Source organism: Coturnix japonica, chromosome 22 (genome assembly GCF_054131305.1).
Source record: "Coturnix japonica strain WE chromosome 22, WE-NBRP24, whole genome shotgun sequence".
Lineage (NCBI taxonomy): Eukaryota > Metazoa > Chordata > Aves > Galliformes > Phasianidae > Coturnix > Coturnix japonica.
In genome coordinates, this window is record NC_140684.1 from 4,633,018 (window position 1) to 4,650,440 (window position 17,423).

General features: G+C 52.8%; 1 protein-coding gene and 5 non-coding genes across 18 annotated transcripts in view; 5 read left to right on the forward strand and 1 right to left on the reverse strand.

Annotated features, from left to right (window-relative positions):
• The first annotated feature begins 8 nt into the window (after window positions 1-8).
• TEX14 (testis expressed 14, intercellular bridge forming factor) overlaps window positions 9-17,423 on the forward strand; it is a 32,616-nt gene continuing 15,201 nt past the window's right edge. For 9 of the 13 annotated variants that reach the window (XR_014936460.1, XR_014936459.1, XR_014936461.1 and 6 more), the window contains exons 1-11: window positions 9-370; window positions 12,303-12,417; window positions 12,654-12,819; window positions 13,017-13,153; window positions 13,674-13,755; window positions 14,133-14,263; window positions 14,651-14,764; window positions 15,124-15,247; window positions 15,622-15,800; window positions 16,152-16,303; window positions 17,042-17,232. Coding sequence is in view for 9 of the 13 variants with exons in the window: in XM_015880905.3 (XP_015736391.2) it covers window positions 241-370; window positions 12,303-12,417; window positions 12,654-12,819; window positions 13,017-13,153; window positions 13,674-13,755; window positions 14,133-14,263; window positions 14,651-14,764; window positions 15,124-15,247; window positions 15,622-15,800; window positions 16,152-16,303; window positions 17,042-17,232 (1,521 nt within the window). In the remaining 4 variants the exon portion in view is untranslated. Of the gene's footprint in view, window positions 371-11,517; window positions 11,910-12,302; window positions 12,418-12,653; window positions 12,820-13,016; window positions 13,154-13,673; window positions 13,756-14,132; window positions 14,264-14,650; window positions 14,765-15,123; window positions 15,248-15,621; window positions 15,801-16,151; window positions 16,304-17,041; window positions 17,233-17,423 lie in introns of those variants that run through there. The other 4 variants (XM_085522017.1, XM_085522018.1, XM_015880909.3 and 1 more) reach the window with 4 other exon arrangements.
• LOC146757383 (small nucleolar RNA U3) lies at window positions 878-1,090 on the forward strand. The gene has a single exon (XR_014936620.1). It is a non-coding gene; the product is annotated as a small nucleolar RNA U3 (small nucleolar RNA).
• LOC116654268 (small nucleolar RNA U3) lies at window positions 3,978-4,190 on the forward strand. Its single transcript, XR_004309364.2, has one exon. It is a non-coding gene; the product is annotated as a small nucleolar RNA U3 (small nucleolar RNA).
• LOC146757384 (small nucleolar RNA U3) lies at window positions 6,873-7,085 on the forward strand. Its single transcript, XR_014936621.1, has one exon. It is a non-coding gene; the product is annotated as a small nucleolar RNA U3 (small nucleolar RNA).
• Window positions 9,954-10,166, forward strand: LOC146757385 (small nucleolar RNA U3). Its single transcript, XR_014936614.1, has one exon. It is a non-coding gene; the product is annotated as a small nucleolar RNA U3 (small nucleolar RNA).
• On the reverse strand, window positions 11,095-11,307 carry LOC116654260 (small nucleolar RNA U3). The gene has a single exon (XR_004309354.1). It is a non-coding gene; the product is annotated as a small nucleolar RNA U3 (small nucleolar RNA).

A 17,423-nucleotide genomic window follows, 5' to 3' on the forward strand; every position in this document is an offset into this window, starting at 1 on the left:
GTGTCTGCGCACGCGCGGGTTGTAAAGGCGCGAGGCTCGTGGGCACGTGACCGGGGGTCGCGGCCGTTGGGTGCGAGGCGGTGCGGGATGGCGGGGCCTCGGTGTGCGGGCACCACAGCACAGTGATGGCGATCCTGTGTGTGCGGGCAGGGCTGGCACTGCTGATGGACACACCGCCTGAGGTTCTTGGAGCCTGAGTGGAGCCGCAGCGCTGTGCAGCCTCGCCTTGCGGTGCTAAGGATGGCTCACCCGCTGCCCATCCCCTGCCCGGTGCAGCTCGGCACGTTGAAAGGAGACTCGTTGGAAGCGGAGCTGCACCACAGTGTGCGGGACGGGAACTGCGGGACGGTGAGGAAGATCCTGAAGAAAGGTAAGAACGCGGTTAGGGACTTGTGGGAAAGCTCTGCTTTGAGCCGTATGCTCCTGTCTGATGATAAAAGGGAAAAAGGCTTGAAGTTAAGTTTTCCTATATGTTACTGGGCCGTTAAATCACGTTGTGCTGTTTCAGTGACTCACCCGTACCCGGCCCCTGGCGGTGCCGCTCAGCCACATCAACCCGCACAGCAACGCGGGTGTCGGAGCGAGCGGCACCAGCAGAGGGCGCTGCGACCGCCCGTTCCCGAGAGCGGCGCTCGTGATTGGTGGAGAGTGTGATGAATATGCAGATGAGGGGGCGTGTCCCCGCCCAACGTTCCCGCGCCGCTGTTGCGCGGTTCCGTTGCGGGGCCCGGGGTGGCGGGAAGCGGCGGGAGCGCGGGTGTGTGCGGGGAGGGGCGGGGCCGGGCCTGGAGCGCGGCTGTGTGGCGGGGCGAGCGGCGTCCGTGAGTTGTGGGGCGGTGGTTGTGGGTGGGGTGGTTGGTGCCGGGGGTGCTGGGTTAGGACTATACTTTCAGGGATCATTTCTGTAGTTGGTAACTAGAGGAGTGTGATCGAAAGTGTCCGGCGTCACAAGCCACGAGGAGGAGCAGCGTGTTCTCTCCTGAGCGCGAAGCGGGCGGGCGGTGCTGCTTGTGCGGGAGCCGCTCGTCATTGATGACCGTTCCCGTGCCACGAGTTGGCACTGGGAGGGAGAGAACACAGGCTGAGTGGGTTGTGCCTTAGTCACGGTGAAAGAGCAGAGTGGGTTTGGCTGCTGCCTCGTGTTGGAGGTCACAGCGGGGCCGTCTTGCTCCCTGACCCTGTTTGCTGTGCTGCAGCTGCAGCCACAAACGGGATCCTGGGCTCCACCAGGACAGGGGTGGTCAGCAGGGATGGGAGCTGATTGTCCCTCTCTACTCTGCTCTTGTGAGGCCCCATCTGTTGTACCGTGTCCAGGTGTGGAGCCCTCAGTACTAGAAAGACATGGAGATTTTGGAAAGGGTCCAGAGGAGGGACAGGAAGATGATCAGGGGGCTGGAGCACCTCCCCTGTGAGGACAGGCTGAGGGAGTTGGGTTTGTTCAGCCTGGACAAGAGAAGGTTGCGGGGTGACCTCACTGCAGCCTTTCAATACCTGAAGGGAACCTATAACCAGGAGGGGAGTAAACTCTTGGAAAGGGCTGACAATAGCAGGACACGGGGAAATGGTTTTAAGTTAAAAGAGGGAAGATTTAGGTTGGATGTCAGGGGGAAGTTCTTCACTAGGAGAGTGGTGAGGCCCTGGAACAGGCTGCCCAGGGAGGTTGTGGATGCTCCGTCCTTGGAGGTGTTCAAGGCCAGGTTGGACGGGGCCCTGGGCAACCTGATGTAGTGTATGTGGGAGTTTGGCTCCCTTTCCCTTATGTGTACGCAGCAGTATTGTCTTAACTACACACCCAGCTGTGTTATCCCAGCTGTACTGTAACTATAGCAATGTTGACATGTCTCACTGGTCTTTTTCTTCTCACTCCCATATACAAGAAGGGGAGCAGGGAGGACCCGGGGAACTACAGGCTGGTGAGTCTCACCTCTGTGCCTGGGAATATGATGGAACAGATCCTCCTGGACAACATGCTCGATCACATAAAGAATGAGCTTGTGATCCGAGACAGCCAGCATGGCTTCACCAGGGGAAGGTCATGCTTAACTAATCTTGTGGCCTTCTATGATGGAGTGACGGCGTTGGTGAACGAAGGGAAGGCGACCGATGTCATTTATCTGGACCTGAGCAAGGCCTTTGACATGGTCCCCCATCACATCCTCATCTCCAAATTGGAGGGAAGTGGATTTGATGGGTGGACAACTTGATGGATAAGCAATAGGTTGAAAGGCCGCAGACAGAGGGTGGTTGTCAATGGCTCTATGTCCAGGTGGAGGCCAGTAATGAGTGGTGTCCCCCAAGGGTCTGTCTTGGGACCGGTGCTCTTTAACATCTTTATTAATGACATCAATGAGGGAATGGAGTGCACCCTCAGCAAGTTTCCTGACGACACCAAGCTGAGTGGTGCGGTCGATACAATGGAGGGAACGGATGCCATTCAGAGGGACCTTGACAGGCTGGAAAGCTGGGCTCGAGTGAACCTAATGAGGTTCAACACAGCAAAGTGCAAGGTTTTGCACTTGGGCCGGAAGAACCCCAGGTACCTGTACAGGCTGGGAGGAGTTGTCCTTGAGAGCAGCTCGGTAGAGAAGGACCTGGGGGTGCTCCCCTCACCAGCTTTGTCGCCCTTCTCTGAACACGTTCCAGGGCCTCAATGTCTTTCTTGTACTGAGGAGCCCAAAACTGAACTCAGTACTCGAGGTGCGGCCTCACCAGTGCTGAGTACATGGGGACAATGACCTCTCTGCTCCTGCTGGCAACACTGTTTCTGATGCAGGCCATGATGCCATTGGCTTTCTTGGCCACACAGGCACACTGTGGGCTCATGTTCAACCGAGCATTACTCAGTGTCCCCGGGTCCATTTCCTCTACACAATCCTCCACCTGCTCCGCCCCAATCCTATAGCACCGCCTGGGGTTGTTGTGGCCAAAGTGCAGGACCTGGCATTTGGTCTTGTTGAACCATGGGCTTCAGCCCAGCTCTGCAGCCTGTCCAGATCCCTCTGCAGGGCCTTGCTAACCCCTGGCAGATCCACACTCCCAGCCAATTTGGTGTCATCCGCAAACTTACTGAGGGTGCACTCAATGCCCTCATCCAGGTCATCAATAAAGGTATTGAAGAGGACAGGTCCCAGCACCGATAGACTCCTGGGGAACACCACTCATCTCCAGCTGGATTTAGCTCCATTCACCACCACTCTCTGAGCCCGGCCCTCCAGCCAGCTCCTTACCCAGCCCAGAGTGCACCCATCCAATCCACGTGCTGCAGCTTCTGCAGGAGAATAACATGGGACACAGGAGTGTGACTCCTCCCAAGACATATCATCATCATCATCATCATCATCACAGTCTCACAGTCTCGTGCGGGTTGGAAGGGACCTTAGAGATCATCGAGTCCAACCCCCGGGATTCGAGCCTGTGTGCAGCAGAGCGGCACTTCGACCGCTTGAGCCACAGGGGGGATTCGAACTCAGGGCCTCCGGTGTTGCAACGCATCATTGCTACCACTGCGCCACCGGGGCACACCCCGTCCAGCCCCCAGTTCCGGGCCCATCCTCGGGCTCCTGCCCGCACTCCCGGCGCCATTTCCCAGCCCTGTGGCTCATCGCGGCTCTCGGGGCGGCTTTAATCCCGGCTGTCCCCGTTATCTCACAGGGTTGTGGAGCAGCTGCTCGCTGTCAGCGCAGCCCCCGCTCCCGGCTGGCTCCGTTCCCCGCCCCATCCCGAGAGCGGCGCTCGTGATTGGTCGAGAGTGTGATGAATATGCAGATGAGGGGGCGTGTCCCCGCCCCAGGTTCCCGCGCCGCTGTTGCGGGGTTCCGGTGCGGGGCCGGGGGTGGCGGGAAGCGGCGGGAGCGCGGGTGTGTGCGGGGAGGGGCGGGGCCGGGCCTGGAGCGCGGCTGTGTGGCGGGGCGAGCGGCGTCCGTGAGTTGTGGGGCGGTGGTTGTGGGTGGGGTGGTTGGTGCCGGGGGTGCTGGGTTAGGACTATACTTTCAGGGATCATTTCTGTAGTTGGTAACTAGAGGAGTGTGATCGAAAGTGTCCGGCGTCACAAGCCACGAGGAGGAGCAGCGTGTTCTCTCCTGAGCGCGAAGCGGGCGGGCGGTGCTGCTTGTGCGGGAGCCGCTCGTCATTGATGACCGTTCCCGTGCCACGAGTTGGCACTGGGAGGGAGAGAACACAGGCTGAGTGGGTTGTGCCTTAGTCACGGTGAAAGAGCAGATGCAGTTGGGAATGGGAAGTGTGGCGGCACGGAGCTGTGTGCTCTGCTTCCTACATGGAGCTGCACAACAGCGCTCACACTCCCAGCACTAACAACGTGGGGCAGTTGATCTCTGCTCTTGTGAGGCCCCATCTGTTGTACTGTGTCCAGGTGTGCTCCACCTCAGTACAAGACATGGAGATTTTGGAAAGCGTCCAGAGGAGGGACAGGAAGATGATCAGGGGGCTGGAGCACCTCCCCTATGAGGACAGGCTGAGGGAGTTGGGTTTGTTCAGCCTGGACAAGAGAAGGTTGCGGGGTGACCTCATTGCAGCCTTTCAATACCTGAAGGGAACCTATAATCATGAGGGGAGTAAACTCTTGGAAAGGGTCCATAACAGCAGGACAAAGGGAAATGGAATTAAGTTGAAAGAGGGAAGATTTAGGTTGTATATCAGAGGGAAGTTCTTTAGTAGGAGAGTGGTGAGGCCCTGGAACAGGCTGCCCAGGGAGGTTGTGGATGCCCCGTCCTTGGAGGTGTTCAAGGCCAGGTTGGACGGGGCCCTGGGCAACCTGATCTAGTGTATGTGGGAGTGTGGTGGCCCTGCCAGGCAGGGGATTGGAGCTTCATGATCCTTGAGGTCCCTTCCAACCTGGGTCGTTCTGTGCCCAGTGATCTCATCTTTGTGCCTGGGAAGATGATGGAACAGATCCTCCTGGACAACATGCTCAATCACATAAGTAATGAGCATGTGATCCAAGACAGCCAGCACGTCTTCACCAGGGGAAGGTCATGCTTAACTAATCTTGTGGTCTTCTATGATGGTGTGATGGTGTTGGTGTTCGAAGGGAAGGAAACTGATGTCATTTAGCTGGACCTGAGCAAGGCCTTTGACATGGTCCCCCATCACATCCTCATCTCCAAATTGGAGAGAAGTGGATTTGATGGGTGGACAACTCGATGGATAAGCAATTGATTGAAAGGCCGCAGACAGAGGGTGGTGGTCAATGGCTCAATGTCCAGGTGGAGGCTGGTAACGAGTGGTGTCCCCCAAGGGTCTGTCTTGGAACCGGTGCTCTTTAACATCTTTATTAATGACATCGATGAGGGAATGGAGTGCACCCTCAGCAAGTTTGCTGACGACACCAAGCTGAGTGGTGCGGTTGATACAGTGGAAGGAACAGATGCCATTCAGATGGACCTCGACAGGCTGGAAAGCTGGGCTCGGGTGAACCTAATGAGGTTCAACACGGCAAAGTGCAAGGTTTTGCACTTGGGCTGGAAGAACCCCAGGCACCTGTACAGGCTGGGAGGAGTGGTCCTTGAGAGCATCTCTGTAGAGAAGGACCTGGGGGTGCTCCCCTCACCACCTTTGTAGCCCTCCTCTGAACACGTTCCAGGGCCTCAATGTCTTTCTTGTACTGATGAGCCCAAAACTGAACACAGCACTCGAGGTGCGGTCTCACCAGTGCTGAGTACATGGGGACAATCACCTCTCTGCTCCTGCTGTCAACACTGTTTCTGATGCAGGCCGTGATGCCATTGGCCTTCTTGGCCACACAGGCACACTCTCGGCTCGTGTTCAACCGAGCATTACTCAGTGTCCCCGGGTCCATTTCCTCTACACAATCCTCCACCTGCTCCGCCCCAATCCTATAGCACCACCTGGGGTTGTTGTGGCCAAAGTGCAGGACCCAGCATTTGGTCTTGTTGAACCTCATCCCATGGGATTCAGCCCAGCTCTGCAGCCTGTCCAGATCCCTCTGCAGGGCCTTGCTAACCCCTGGCAGATCCACACTCCCAGCCAATTTGGTGTCATCCGCAAACTTAATGAGGGTGCTCTCAATTCCCTCATCCAGGTCATCAATAAAGGTATTGAAGAGGACAGGTCCCAGCACCGATAGACTCCTGGGGAACACCACTCATCTCCAGCTGGATTTAGCTCCATTCACCACCACTCTCTGAGCCCAGCCCTCCAGCCAGCTCCTTACCCAGCCCAGAGTGTATCCATCCAATCCACGTGCTGCAGCTTCTGCAGGAGAATAACATAGGACACAGGAGCGTGACTCCTCCCAGGTCATATCATCATCATCATCACAGTCTCACAGTCTCGTGTAGGTTGGAAGGGACCTTAGAGATCATCGAGTCCAGCCCCCGGGACTTGAGCCTGTGTGTAGCAGAGCGGCACTTCGACCACTTGCGCCACAGGGGGATTCGAACTCTTGGCCTCCGGTGTTGCAACGCAGCATTGATATCCTGCCCGCACTCCCGGCGCCATTTCCCAGCCCTGTGGCTCATCCCGGCTCTCGGGGCGGCTTTAATCCCGGCTGTCCCCGTTATCTCACAGGGTTGTGGAGCAGCTGCTCGCTGTCAGCGCAGCCCCCGCTCCCGGCTGGCTCCGTTCCCCGCCCCATCCCGAGAGCGGCGCTTGTGATTGGTGGAGAGTGTGATGAATATGCAGATGAGGGGGCGTGCCCCCGCCCCAGGTTCCCGCGCCGCTGTTGCGCGGTTCCGTTGCGGGGCCGGGGGTGGCGGGAAGCGGCGGGAGCGCGGGTGTGTGCGGGGAGGGGCGGGGCCGGGCCTGGAGCGCGGCTGTGTGGCGGGGCGAGCGGCGTCCGTGAGTTGTGGGGCGGTGGTTGTGGGTGGGGTGGTTGGTGCCGGGGGTGCTGGGTTAGGACTATACTTTCAGGGATCATTTCTGTAGTTGGTAACTAGAGGAGTGTGATCGAAAGTGTCCGGCGTCACAAGCCACGAGGAGGAGCAGCGTGTTCTCTCCTGAGCGCGAAGCGGGCGGGCGGTGCTGCTTGTGCGGGAGCCGCTCGTCATTGATGACCGTTCCCGTGCCACGAGTTGGCACTGGGAGGGAGAGAACACAGGCTGAGTGGGTTGTGCCTTAGTCACGGTGAAAGAGCAGAGTGGGTTTGGCTGCTGCCTCGTGTTGGAGGTCACAGCGGGGCCGTCTTGCTCCCTGACCCTGTTTGCTGTGCTGCAGCTACAGCCACGAACGGGATCCTGGGCTCCACCAGGACAGGGGTGGTCAGCAGGGATAGGGAGCTGATTGTCCCTCTCTACTCTGCTCTTGTGAGGCCCCATCTGTTGTACCGTGTCCAGGTGTGGAGCCCTCAGTACAAGAAAGACATGAAGATTTTGGAAAGGGTCCAGAGGAGGGACAGGAAGATGATCTGGGGCTGGAGCACCTCCACTATGAGGACAGGCTGAGGGAGTTGGGTTTGTTCAGCCTGGACAAGAGAAGGTTGCGGGGTGACCTCATTGCAGCCTTTCAATACCTGAAGGGAACCTATATCCAGGAGGGGAGTAAACTCTTGGAAAGGGCCGATAACAGCAGGGCAAGGCTAAATGGATTTAAGTTGAAAGAGGGAAGATTTAGGTTGTATATCAGAGGGAAGTTCTTTAGTAGGAGATTGGTGAGGCCCTGGAACAGGCTGCCCAGGGAGGTTGTGGATGCCCCGTCCTTGGAGGTGTTCAAGACCAGGTTGGACGGGGCCCTGGGCAACCTGATCTAGTAAAGGTGTATGTTTGGTGGCCCTGCCAGGCAGGGGGTTGGAACTACATGATCCTTGAGGTCCCTTCCAACCCGGGTCGTTCTGTTCAGGCTGTCAGTTGTATGGCCGCTATGTGGTGCTTTATGCTCTGCAGAGGGACGGATGGTTGGAACGTGCTGTGTTCTGGCAGTGCCTGGAAACTGTTGTTCCTGTTCCAATCTGATCCCCTTCTACGATACTGTGACCCATCTGATGGATGAAGGAAAGGCTGTTGATGTGGTCTACTTAGACTTCAGCAAAGCCTTCGACACTGTCTCCCATGCTGTTCTCCTGCAAAAGCTGGCAGCCTGTGGCTTGGATGGATACACTTTCGGCTGGGTAAGGAACTGGCTGGAGGACCGGGCCCAGAGAGTGGTGGTAAATGGAGTTAAATCCAGTTGGAGACCAGTCATGAGTGGTGTTCCCCAGGGGTCAGTGCTGGGACCTGTCCTCTTCAATACCTTTATTGATGACTTGGATGAGGGCATTGAGTGCACCCTCAGTAAGTTCACAGGTGACACCAAATTGGCTGGGAGTGTGGATGTGCCTGAGGGCAGCGAGGCCCTGCAGAGGGATCTGGACAGGCTGCAGAGCTGGGCTGAAGCCAACGAGATGAAGTTCAACAAGAACAAATGCCGGGTCCTGCACTTTGGCCACAACAACCCCAGGCGGTGCAATATTATTGGGGTGTAGTGGCTGTAGGATTGTGTAGAGGAAACGGACCTGGGGGTACTGATTGATGCTGGGCTGAACGTGAGCCTACAGTGTGCCCGGGTGGCCAAGAAGGCCAATGGCATCATGGCCTGCATCAGAAACAGTGTTACTAGCAGCAACAGGAAGGTGATTGTCCCCCTGTACTCGGCATTGGTGCAGCCGCATCTCAAGTGCTGTGTTCAGTTTTGGGCCCCTCACTGCAAGAAAGACATTGAGGCCCTGGAACGTGTTCAGAGGACGGCGACGAAGCTGGTGAGGGGTCTGGAGCACAATGGGGCTGTATGAGGAGAGGCTGAGCGAGCTGGGAATGTTCAGCCTGGAGAAGAGGAGGCTCAGGGGAGACCTCATTGTTCTCTATAAATTCCTGAACGGAGGTTGCAGTGAGCTGGGGCTTGGCCTCTTCTCAAGTGTAGTCGATGATAGAACTAGAGGGAATGGTTTTAAGCTGCGCCAGGGGAGATTCAGGCTGGACATTAGGAAGTATTCTCAGAAAGGGTGGTCAGGCATTGGAATGCACTGCCCAGGGAGGTGGCGGAGTCACCGACCATGGGAGTGTTCAAGAAACGTCTGGATGTTGTGTTGATGAATATGATTTAGCCAGGAAGTATTGGGAATGGTTGGACTAGATGATCTTGTAGGGCTTTTCCAACCTTGATAATTCTGTGATTCTGTGATTCTCTGATGACAGTGGTGAGGCCCTGGAACAGGCTGCCCAGGAAGGTTGTGGGTGCCCCGTCCTTGGAGGTGTTCAAGACCAGGTTGATCGGGGGCCCTGGGCAACCTGATGTAGTGTATGTGGGAGTTTGGTGGCCCTGCCAGGCAGGGGGTTGGAGCTTCATGATCCTTGAGGTCCCTTCCAACCCGGGTGGTTCTGTTCAGGCTGTCAGTTGTATGGCCGCTGTGTGGTGCTTTATGCTCTGCAGAGGGACGGATGGTTGGAACGTGCTGTGTTCTGGCAGCGCCTGGGGGCTGTTGTGGCTGTTCCTGGTCTTGTAACGCTGCCCTGGGATCGGGGCAGCTTTTGGAGCTGGTGACACAGGAGGGTTCGGGCAGAATCACCATCACAGACATGGAGGGGCCTAAAGAAGCTCCGGGATCCCGCACCCCATAGAGCAGGTTGTTCCCCGGGGCACATCACACAGCACAGCGTCCGTTGTGTGTAGTGAGCATGCGCAGTGCGGGAACTGCAGCAACTCCGTGCGGCCTGAACAGCGCTGACAGGGCTGTCCCCGCCCCTTCCCGAGAGCGGCGCTCGTGATTGGTCGAGAGTGTGATGAATATGCAGATGAGGGGGGCGTGCCCCCGCCCCAGGTTCCCGCGGCGCTGTTGCGCGGTTCCGTTGCGGGGCCGGGGGTGGCGGGAAGCGGCGGGAGCGCGGGTGTGTGCGGGGAGGGGCGGGGCCGGGCCTGGAGCGCGGCTGTGTGGCGGGGCGAGCGGCGTCCGTGAGTTGTGGGGCGGTGGTTGTGGGTGGGGTGGTTGGTGCCGGGGGTGCTGGGTTAGGACTATACTTTCAGGGATCATTTCTGTAGTTGGTAACTAGAGGAGTGTGATCGAAAGTGTCCGGCGTCACAAGCCACGAGGAGGAGCAGCGTGTTCTCTCCTGAGCGCGAAGCGGGCGGGCGGTGCTGCTTGTGCGGGAGCCGCTCGTCATTGATGACCGTTCGCGTGCCACGAGTTGGCACTGGGAGGGAGAGAACACAGGCTGAGTGGGTTGTGCCTTATTCGCGGTTCAAGAGCAGAATGACGTTCCCCTGGTGAAGCCGTGCTGGCTGTCTCGGATCACATGCTCATTCTTTATGTGATAGAGCATATTGTCCAGGACGATCTGTTCCCTCATCTTCCCAGGCACAGAGGTGAGACTCACCGGCCACGGAACGACCCGGGTTGGAAGGGACCTCAAGGATCATGAAGCTTCAACCCCCTGCCTGGCAGGGACAGGCTGAGAGAGCTGGGCCTGTTCAGCCTGGAGAAGAGAAGGTTGTGGGGTGACCTCACTGCAGCCTTTCAGTACCTGTTGGGCCACCAAACTCCCACATACAGTAGATCAGGTTGCCCAGAGCCCCGTCCAACCTGGCCTTAAACACCTCCAAGGACAGAGCATCGACAACCTCCCTGGGCAGCCTGTTCCAGGGCCTCACCACTCTCCTAGTGAAGAACTTCCCCCTGACATCCAACCTAAATCTTCCCTCTTTTAACTTAAAACCATTTCCCCATGTCCTGCTATTGTCAGCCCTTTCCAAGAGTTTACTCCCCTCCTGGATGTAGGTTCCCTTCAGGTATTGAAAGGCTGCAATGAGGTCACCCCGCAACCTTCTCTTGTCCAGGCTGAACAAACCCAACTCCCTCAGCCTGTCCTCATAGTGGAGGTGCTCCAGCCCCCTGATCATCTTCCTGTCCCTCCTCTGGACCCTTTCCAAAATCTCCATGTCTTGTACTGAGGGCTCCACACCTGGACACAGTACAACAGATGGGGCCTCACAAGAGCAGAGATCAACTACCCCACGTTGTTAGTGCTGGGAGTGTGAATGAGCGCTGTTGTGCAGCTCCATGTTCTGTACTAGGAAGCAGAGCACACAGCTCCGTGCCGCCACAATCCCATTCCCAACTGCATCTGCTCTTCAACCACGAATAAGGCACAACCCACTCAGCCTGTGTTCTCTCCCTCCCAGTGCCAACTCGTGGCACGGGAACGGTCATCAATGACGAGCGGCTCCCGCACAAGCAGCACCGCCCGCCCGCTTCGCGCTCAGGAGAGAACACGCTGCTCCTCCTCGTGGCTTGTGACGCCGGACACTTTCGATCACACTCCTCTAGTTACCAACTACAGAAATGATCCCTGAAAGTATAGTCCTAACCCAGCACCCCCGGCACCAACCACCCCACCCACAACCACCGCCCCACAACTCACGGACGCCGCTCGCCCCGCCACACAGCCGCGCTCCAGGCCCGGCCCCGCCCCTCCCCGCACACACCCGCGCTCCCGCCGCTTCCCGCCACCCCCGGCCCCGCAACGGAACCGCGCAACAGCGGCGCGGGAACCTGGGGCGGGGACACGCCCCCTCATCTGCATATTCATCACACTCTCCACCAATCACGAGCGCCGCTCTCGGGATGGGGCGGGGAACTGAGCCAGCCGGGAGCGGGGGCTGCGCTGACAGCGAGCAGCTGCTCCACAACCCTGTGAGATAACGGGGACAGCCGGGATTAAAGCCGCCCCGAGAGCCGGGATGAGCCACAGGGCTGGGAAATGGCGCCGGGAGTGCGGGCAGGAGCCCGAGGATGGGCCCTGAACTGGGGGTTGGACGGGGGGACTCGCTGGAATTGCACAGGAATTAAAGAACAGAGGGACCCTGGTGACCGGTCACGAGTGGTGTCCCACAGGGGTCGGTGCTGGGACCTGTCCTCTTCAACATCTTTATTGATGACCTGTATGAGGGCACTGAGTGCACCCTCAGTAAGTTCACAGGTGACACCAAATTGGCTGGGAGTGTGGATGTGCCTGAGGGCAGCAAGGCCCTGCAGAGGGATCTGGACAGGCTGCAGAGCTGGGCTGAAGCCAACGGGATGAGGTTCAACAAGAACAAATGCCGGGTCTCCCTTGTGCGGGAGCCGCTCGTCATTGATGACCGTTCCTGTCCCATGAGTTGGGGCTGGGAGGGAGAGAACACAGGCTGAGTGGGTTGTGCCTTATATGAAGTGGTAAAAAACAGACCTTGAGATCGTCATTGTTGGCTGTTCCCTGTATCTCAACAGGGGCACAACAGTCACTTTCCTTGTTAGCAATCCACTCATTGCTTTTTTCCTATAGGGATCAATTCGCTCCCATTCAGGTCTGTTTTCCTTGCAGGTGCTTCTGTTGATGCTGTCAATTCCCTGGGCCAGACCCCTCTTTTCACTGCTGCATTGCTGGGCCTTGGTAAGATAGTGGATGTGCTGTTGGATTATGGCTCGGACCCTAACCAGTTAAGTACACCAATATTTCTCTATTTAAATTGAAGCTAATAGTGAATCTGTTAGATTTTTTAGTCTGCATTATGCAAAGCTCCTCAAAGTTAAGCAAACGCTTAATTTTCCTTGTGTTGTGGTACATGTTCCTGCTTTGCTATACATAAACACTGTAGGTATGTGGCTTTTTTCCCCTCAGCTGTTTGGTTGTGGGATGTCCTGGCTGTAACATTTCTGCTTCATTGCTCTCCAGTCGCTGTTATGATGGAAGCACTCCAGTCCACGCAGCAGCTTTCTCAGGCAGTCAGTGGATTCTCAGCAAGTTACTGGATGAAGGAGGTGATCTGAGAGTGCACGATGAAGGTGGGAGAAATCCGCAGTGCTGGGCTATGTCAGCTGGGAAAGAAAGCAGTGCTCAGGTGGGTGTTGGTTGGAGTGTGTGTACGTCGAGTATGTGCTGGGTTCACATCTTAAAGTGAAGAATTTCCAGCGTTTCAGGGAGAAATAGGTGGCTTGTATGTGTTAGGACCATCACATGTACCTGTATGAGAGGAGCATGACAGCACCTTGGTTTTGAACTTCTCAAGTAACCTTTTCCCTTCCCTCCCCTACCCAGATGCTGGAATTCATACAGCGCTGCACATTCCACATGCAGGCTGCCATTCAGAATTTTCCCTATGATCCAGTGAGAAAGATTTACTCATCTAAAGCCCTGGTTTCCAGCCCATCCAGGTTTAGTGGCCTTGTTCAAGGGTAAGAATATATTCTCTTGTTTTCCTCCGTGTTATCATAAAAGAATCACACAGAATCTTAGGGGTTGGAAGGGACCTCCAGAGATCATCAAGTCCAACCCCTCTGCCAAAGCAGGTTCCCTACACCAGGTAAAAGGAAACCCCAGTTCCCTTTCCTCTTTACAGTCAACCAGCCACTTATTTCTTGACCTTTTTGGCCACTGTTTCCAACCACTCATGAGCTTTTATCTCAGATGTTAGGAAGAATACATGCTAGTGAAGAAAAAGTGGTGCAGGGTGTCTATATATATGTGTGTGCACTACTGACGTATATATGGTATATACAAATACTTATCATAACAGCCTACTTTTCAAGGTTTTACTTACTTGCACAATAGTTTGGGATTTCAGCATTTGCATTACACCTGCTGTGTGGGACCAGGCATGATGTTGGAAATACGTGGCTGCTGCTTTGTTTCTGTGCCCTTTCTTTGCCTCAACATATTAGTTACTCCTGTTGTTTGTATGTTTTTGATACTTAGGAATGCTGACAGTCCTCTGGGTAGATTTCTGAAAGGTGGAGTTAATGCAGCTAAGAGCATCTATAGCTTTGGATTTGGGAAGGTAAGATGCTATAGGTAATGTTTTTTCTAATGATAATAGTGTTTCTATTATTTTTAGTTCTGTGTTCTTCACAGGAAAGCCCTGTGGAGGGGGAAAAAAGCTGTAGAAATCTGATATTCAGACCTCTATTAATTAATTAGCCTTACTGGAGGAAGCTGATATAGGACAAAGAATAAAACCTTTGCTGTGACTGTTTCTGCTTTCCTAATGTCATATTCACCAGAAAGTTAAGCTTTAGACTAGATACCTTAAGATCTTATTGCAGTGCTTTGGTTAACGTTCCCATTGCATTGATTGCTTCAAAGGTTTTGCTGCGTTGTGGTAGATGTGATGCCTCTGGAATGTCACTTTTGGTTTATGTGCTGGTGTTGTTTCAGTTCTATCTTGCAGGCAGCAGCCATCTGGGGTACTTGGCATCTCTCCCTATCATTGGGGAAAAAGAAGTGGTTCAGGCAGATGATGAACCAACGTTTTCTTACCGTGTTGGACCATACATGATCATGACAAAGTGAGTGGCATCAAAGGGACTTCAGCCCTTTGTGTGCAGCTGTTACTATAAAGCAGCAAACTGTCAAACAGGTGCTTTGTTTGGATTGCTTTCATTGTGTGTTCTATACTATTCCACTACTTTCTGTCACAATGTTTTTACTTTGCAGTCCACTGGTTGTCTTTAGACTCCTTTGGTATCTGTGGGTTGCTCTTGCTCCTTCCAGCACATAGGTGGTTATTCACTGTTATCAGTGTTTCATTGCTGTTTCACCCATACTATTGCATGGGTGATCAAAATAAGGGCATTGTTTCTAACATCAGGAGTCTCACGAAGGTCTTTATAAGTGGTACTTATAAAAAAAGAACTTCTATAAAGAGCATATTGCAGATACTCTTCTCCTTGTAGCTTGATGTGGGGGAGCAGCAGAGTGACAGTGAAGGAACTCAGCTTTCAGCCCCATCAGAACTGTAGTAAGCTACGCTTAGCTGATCTTCTCATTGCAGAGCAGGAGCACAGTAGGTAAGAGGCAATGAATGTGCAGTGGCTGTCAGTGCTCCTGGGGTGTGTGAATGGGAGAAAGTGTGATTAACCTCAAGCTGTCAGGCTGCATTTCTGGTTTCTCTCCAAATGAGAGATACAGTATTTTTTTTCTTCTTCTATCTCTTCCTACTCCATTTCCTCCCCTATGTAAAATACAGAGGAAATGCTTCACTGCATGTTTCATTCAAAGCTTACTTAGATTCCCCTAGAAGCAACAGTGTGTCTGTTTAGATGATAAGTTGAAAGGATTCATGTACTATTGTTAAAAAGACCTAGAAGGGCAGGACTGTCTCTTTTGATCTCAGATTCACTACAGCTTATTTCCTTTCCCTTTGCAGTAAACTCCGTCATCCCCATTTGCTGCAGTTGATGTCTGTTTGTCTGTCCAGTGATTTGGAGAAAACCCGTTTAGTGTATGAGAGGGTCAACTTTGGTTCTTTGTACAGCATCCTCCATGAAAGGGTAATTGGAATACTTGCTTCTTAAACAGTACTTGTTTGAGTGTTTGAATAGAAGCAGCTGTATTACTACTGTAATATATATTGTAAGATACTGCAGGGCCTGCAGCTAAAGGCAGAAGCGTTGAAGAGCAGATTGTGCTACAGGGTGAATTTTGACATAGTCAGTATCTCTTATCTTAATTACTGCTTAATGTATTGGTATAGTTTGGTACCCAGAACACTGTTCAGCAGGTGCAGTTCATGTGATTTTTTCAAGTACTATGTTTCATTTTGCTTTCTTTGCCTCCTAACATACAACAGTGGTTTCTCACTACATCAGGCTTCGAAGACCTGCAGTGCAAAATCAATGATAGTGTTGGTTTGGGTTTTTTTCAGCGTTCAGAATTCCCAGTGCTGCGCATGGAGACAATCCTGCACATTCTCCTTCAAATTAATGATGCTCTGCGTTTCCTGCACTCCCGTGGATTTATCCACCGTACAATTTCCTCCTATGCTATTCAGATTGTTTCTTCTGGTGAAGCAAAGCTATGCAACATGGAGTACATGATAGAGAGGTAGAGGATTGCCTTACTGTGGAAACATAAGGACAAAGTTAGTGCTAAATTGAAAGCGATTAGTAGATATCTAATCATCAAAAAGGATGTTCTTCTGCCTCTGAGTCAGGCAAAAGAATTATAGGAGAGAGACGTTCTCAGTTTTTGAGGGGCACTGTACATTTTATTGAGGTAAACTACTTTATACTTAGTTTTTTTTTCTTCTTTCCTGCGGTGAAGTCTGATTAGGAAGGAAGTCAAAGATCAGTTAGACTTCACTGAGAGCAAAATAGGCAATAAACAACATTTTCCTTTCTGCATATTTCCATTGGAGCAAAAACACTTACTGACTTTTTTTTCCCTTTCATGTAGCAAGGATGGTGGAGAACACAGTGATCTGACCCGCATTCCTGTGCCAGCCCAGCTGTATAAATGGTGCTCTCCTGAAGTAATCCTTGAAAAGAGCGTCACAGTGAAATCAGATATTTATAGTTTCTGTACAGTAATGCAAGAAGCCTTGACAGGTATGTGTGTAGGCTTAGGCTTTTGTCAGCAGGGTAGCTCACTGAATGTTCTCAGAGCAGGCTGTTTATTTTCCCTATGTTGCTGCATAAAACCTTGCAGTTATTGTGCATATAGAGCTAAGGTGGGGGAGAAACACTCCTGGCAAAAAGCAGATGTCGATGGCAGTGGCAAGGACTGTTGGAGACTTGTAAAGTGCACTGAAAAACTTTAAATTGCTTAACTAAAGAATGAGATTAATGGCATGTATTACAGAGATAAAATCTTACGTGTGCTGTTGGGCTGTTTATCTCCTTTGTGCAAGGACAGCAAAGCATTCAGTTAATTATTTGCAATGTATAAGATGAGCTTCTATAGATTTTCTCATATAGGAAAACTTCTAATATGTGTTGCCTTTGACTGTTTTGACAGTGGAGCAATTAGCCTGGAAATTAAACCTAGAAGATGAGCTGGTTGGGAATGAACAATATAGAGCGTGGGTTACTGTGTTACTGTCCTCTGCACAGCTCCCTGTATGGGTCTGTGTTTGACTAAGATAGAGAGGAGATGCCAGACTGGACTGAGTGCTGTTCTTATTTTAGTGAAATGTAGTAGTTTTACAAATAGTAATTAGATTTATATAGTTTTAATTATAAATTACAGGACGTGCAGACAGTAATAATCCTTTGATTCTTTTCTCCCTCTCTCCGTTAACATTAAGATACAACTTGTGACATGAAGTGTCTGGTTGTGTATTGCAGAGACCCTTCCTTGGAATGGTATTGAAGACTCAGTAATTAAACAGCTCGTGATTTCAGGACAGCAGTTGGAAGCAGATGTCAGACTTCCTGTACCCTATTATGACATTGTAAAGTCAGGGCTTGAATCTAAACAGAGGAACCGCACCATGAACCTTCAGGACATTCAGTTCACGCTGAAAAATGATTTAAAGGTGACTCGTAGAATTATGTCCTTTTTCTGGTTTTTGAATGGTGGTTTTATGTCCATTCGGATTTAAGTTGTTCTGCTTAAATCTACGTGGGAAGCTTTTTTTTTATGTGAAATCTGAACATTGAGCATCTTTCTTTGATGATGGAGGCCAACCACCTGAAAATAGAAGGTAGAGGCACTAGGTTTCCAAAT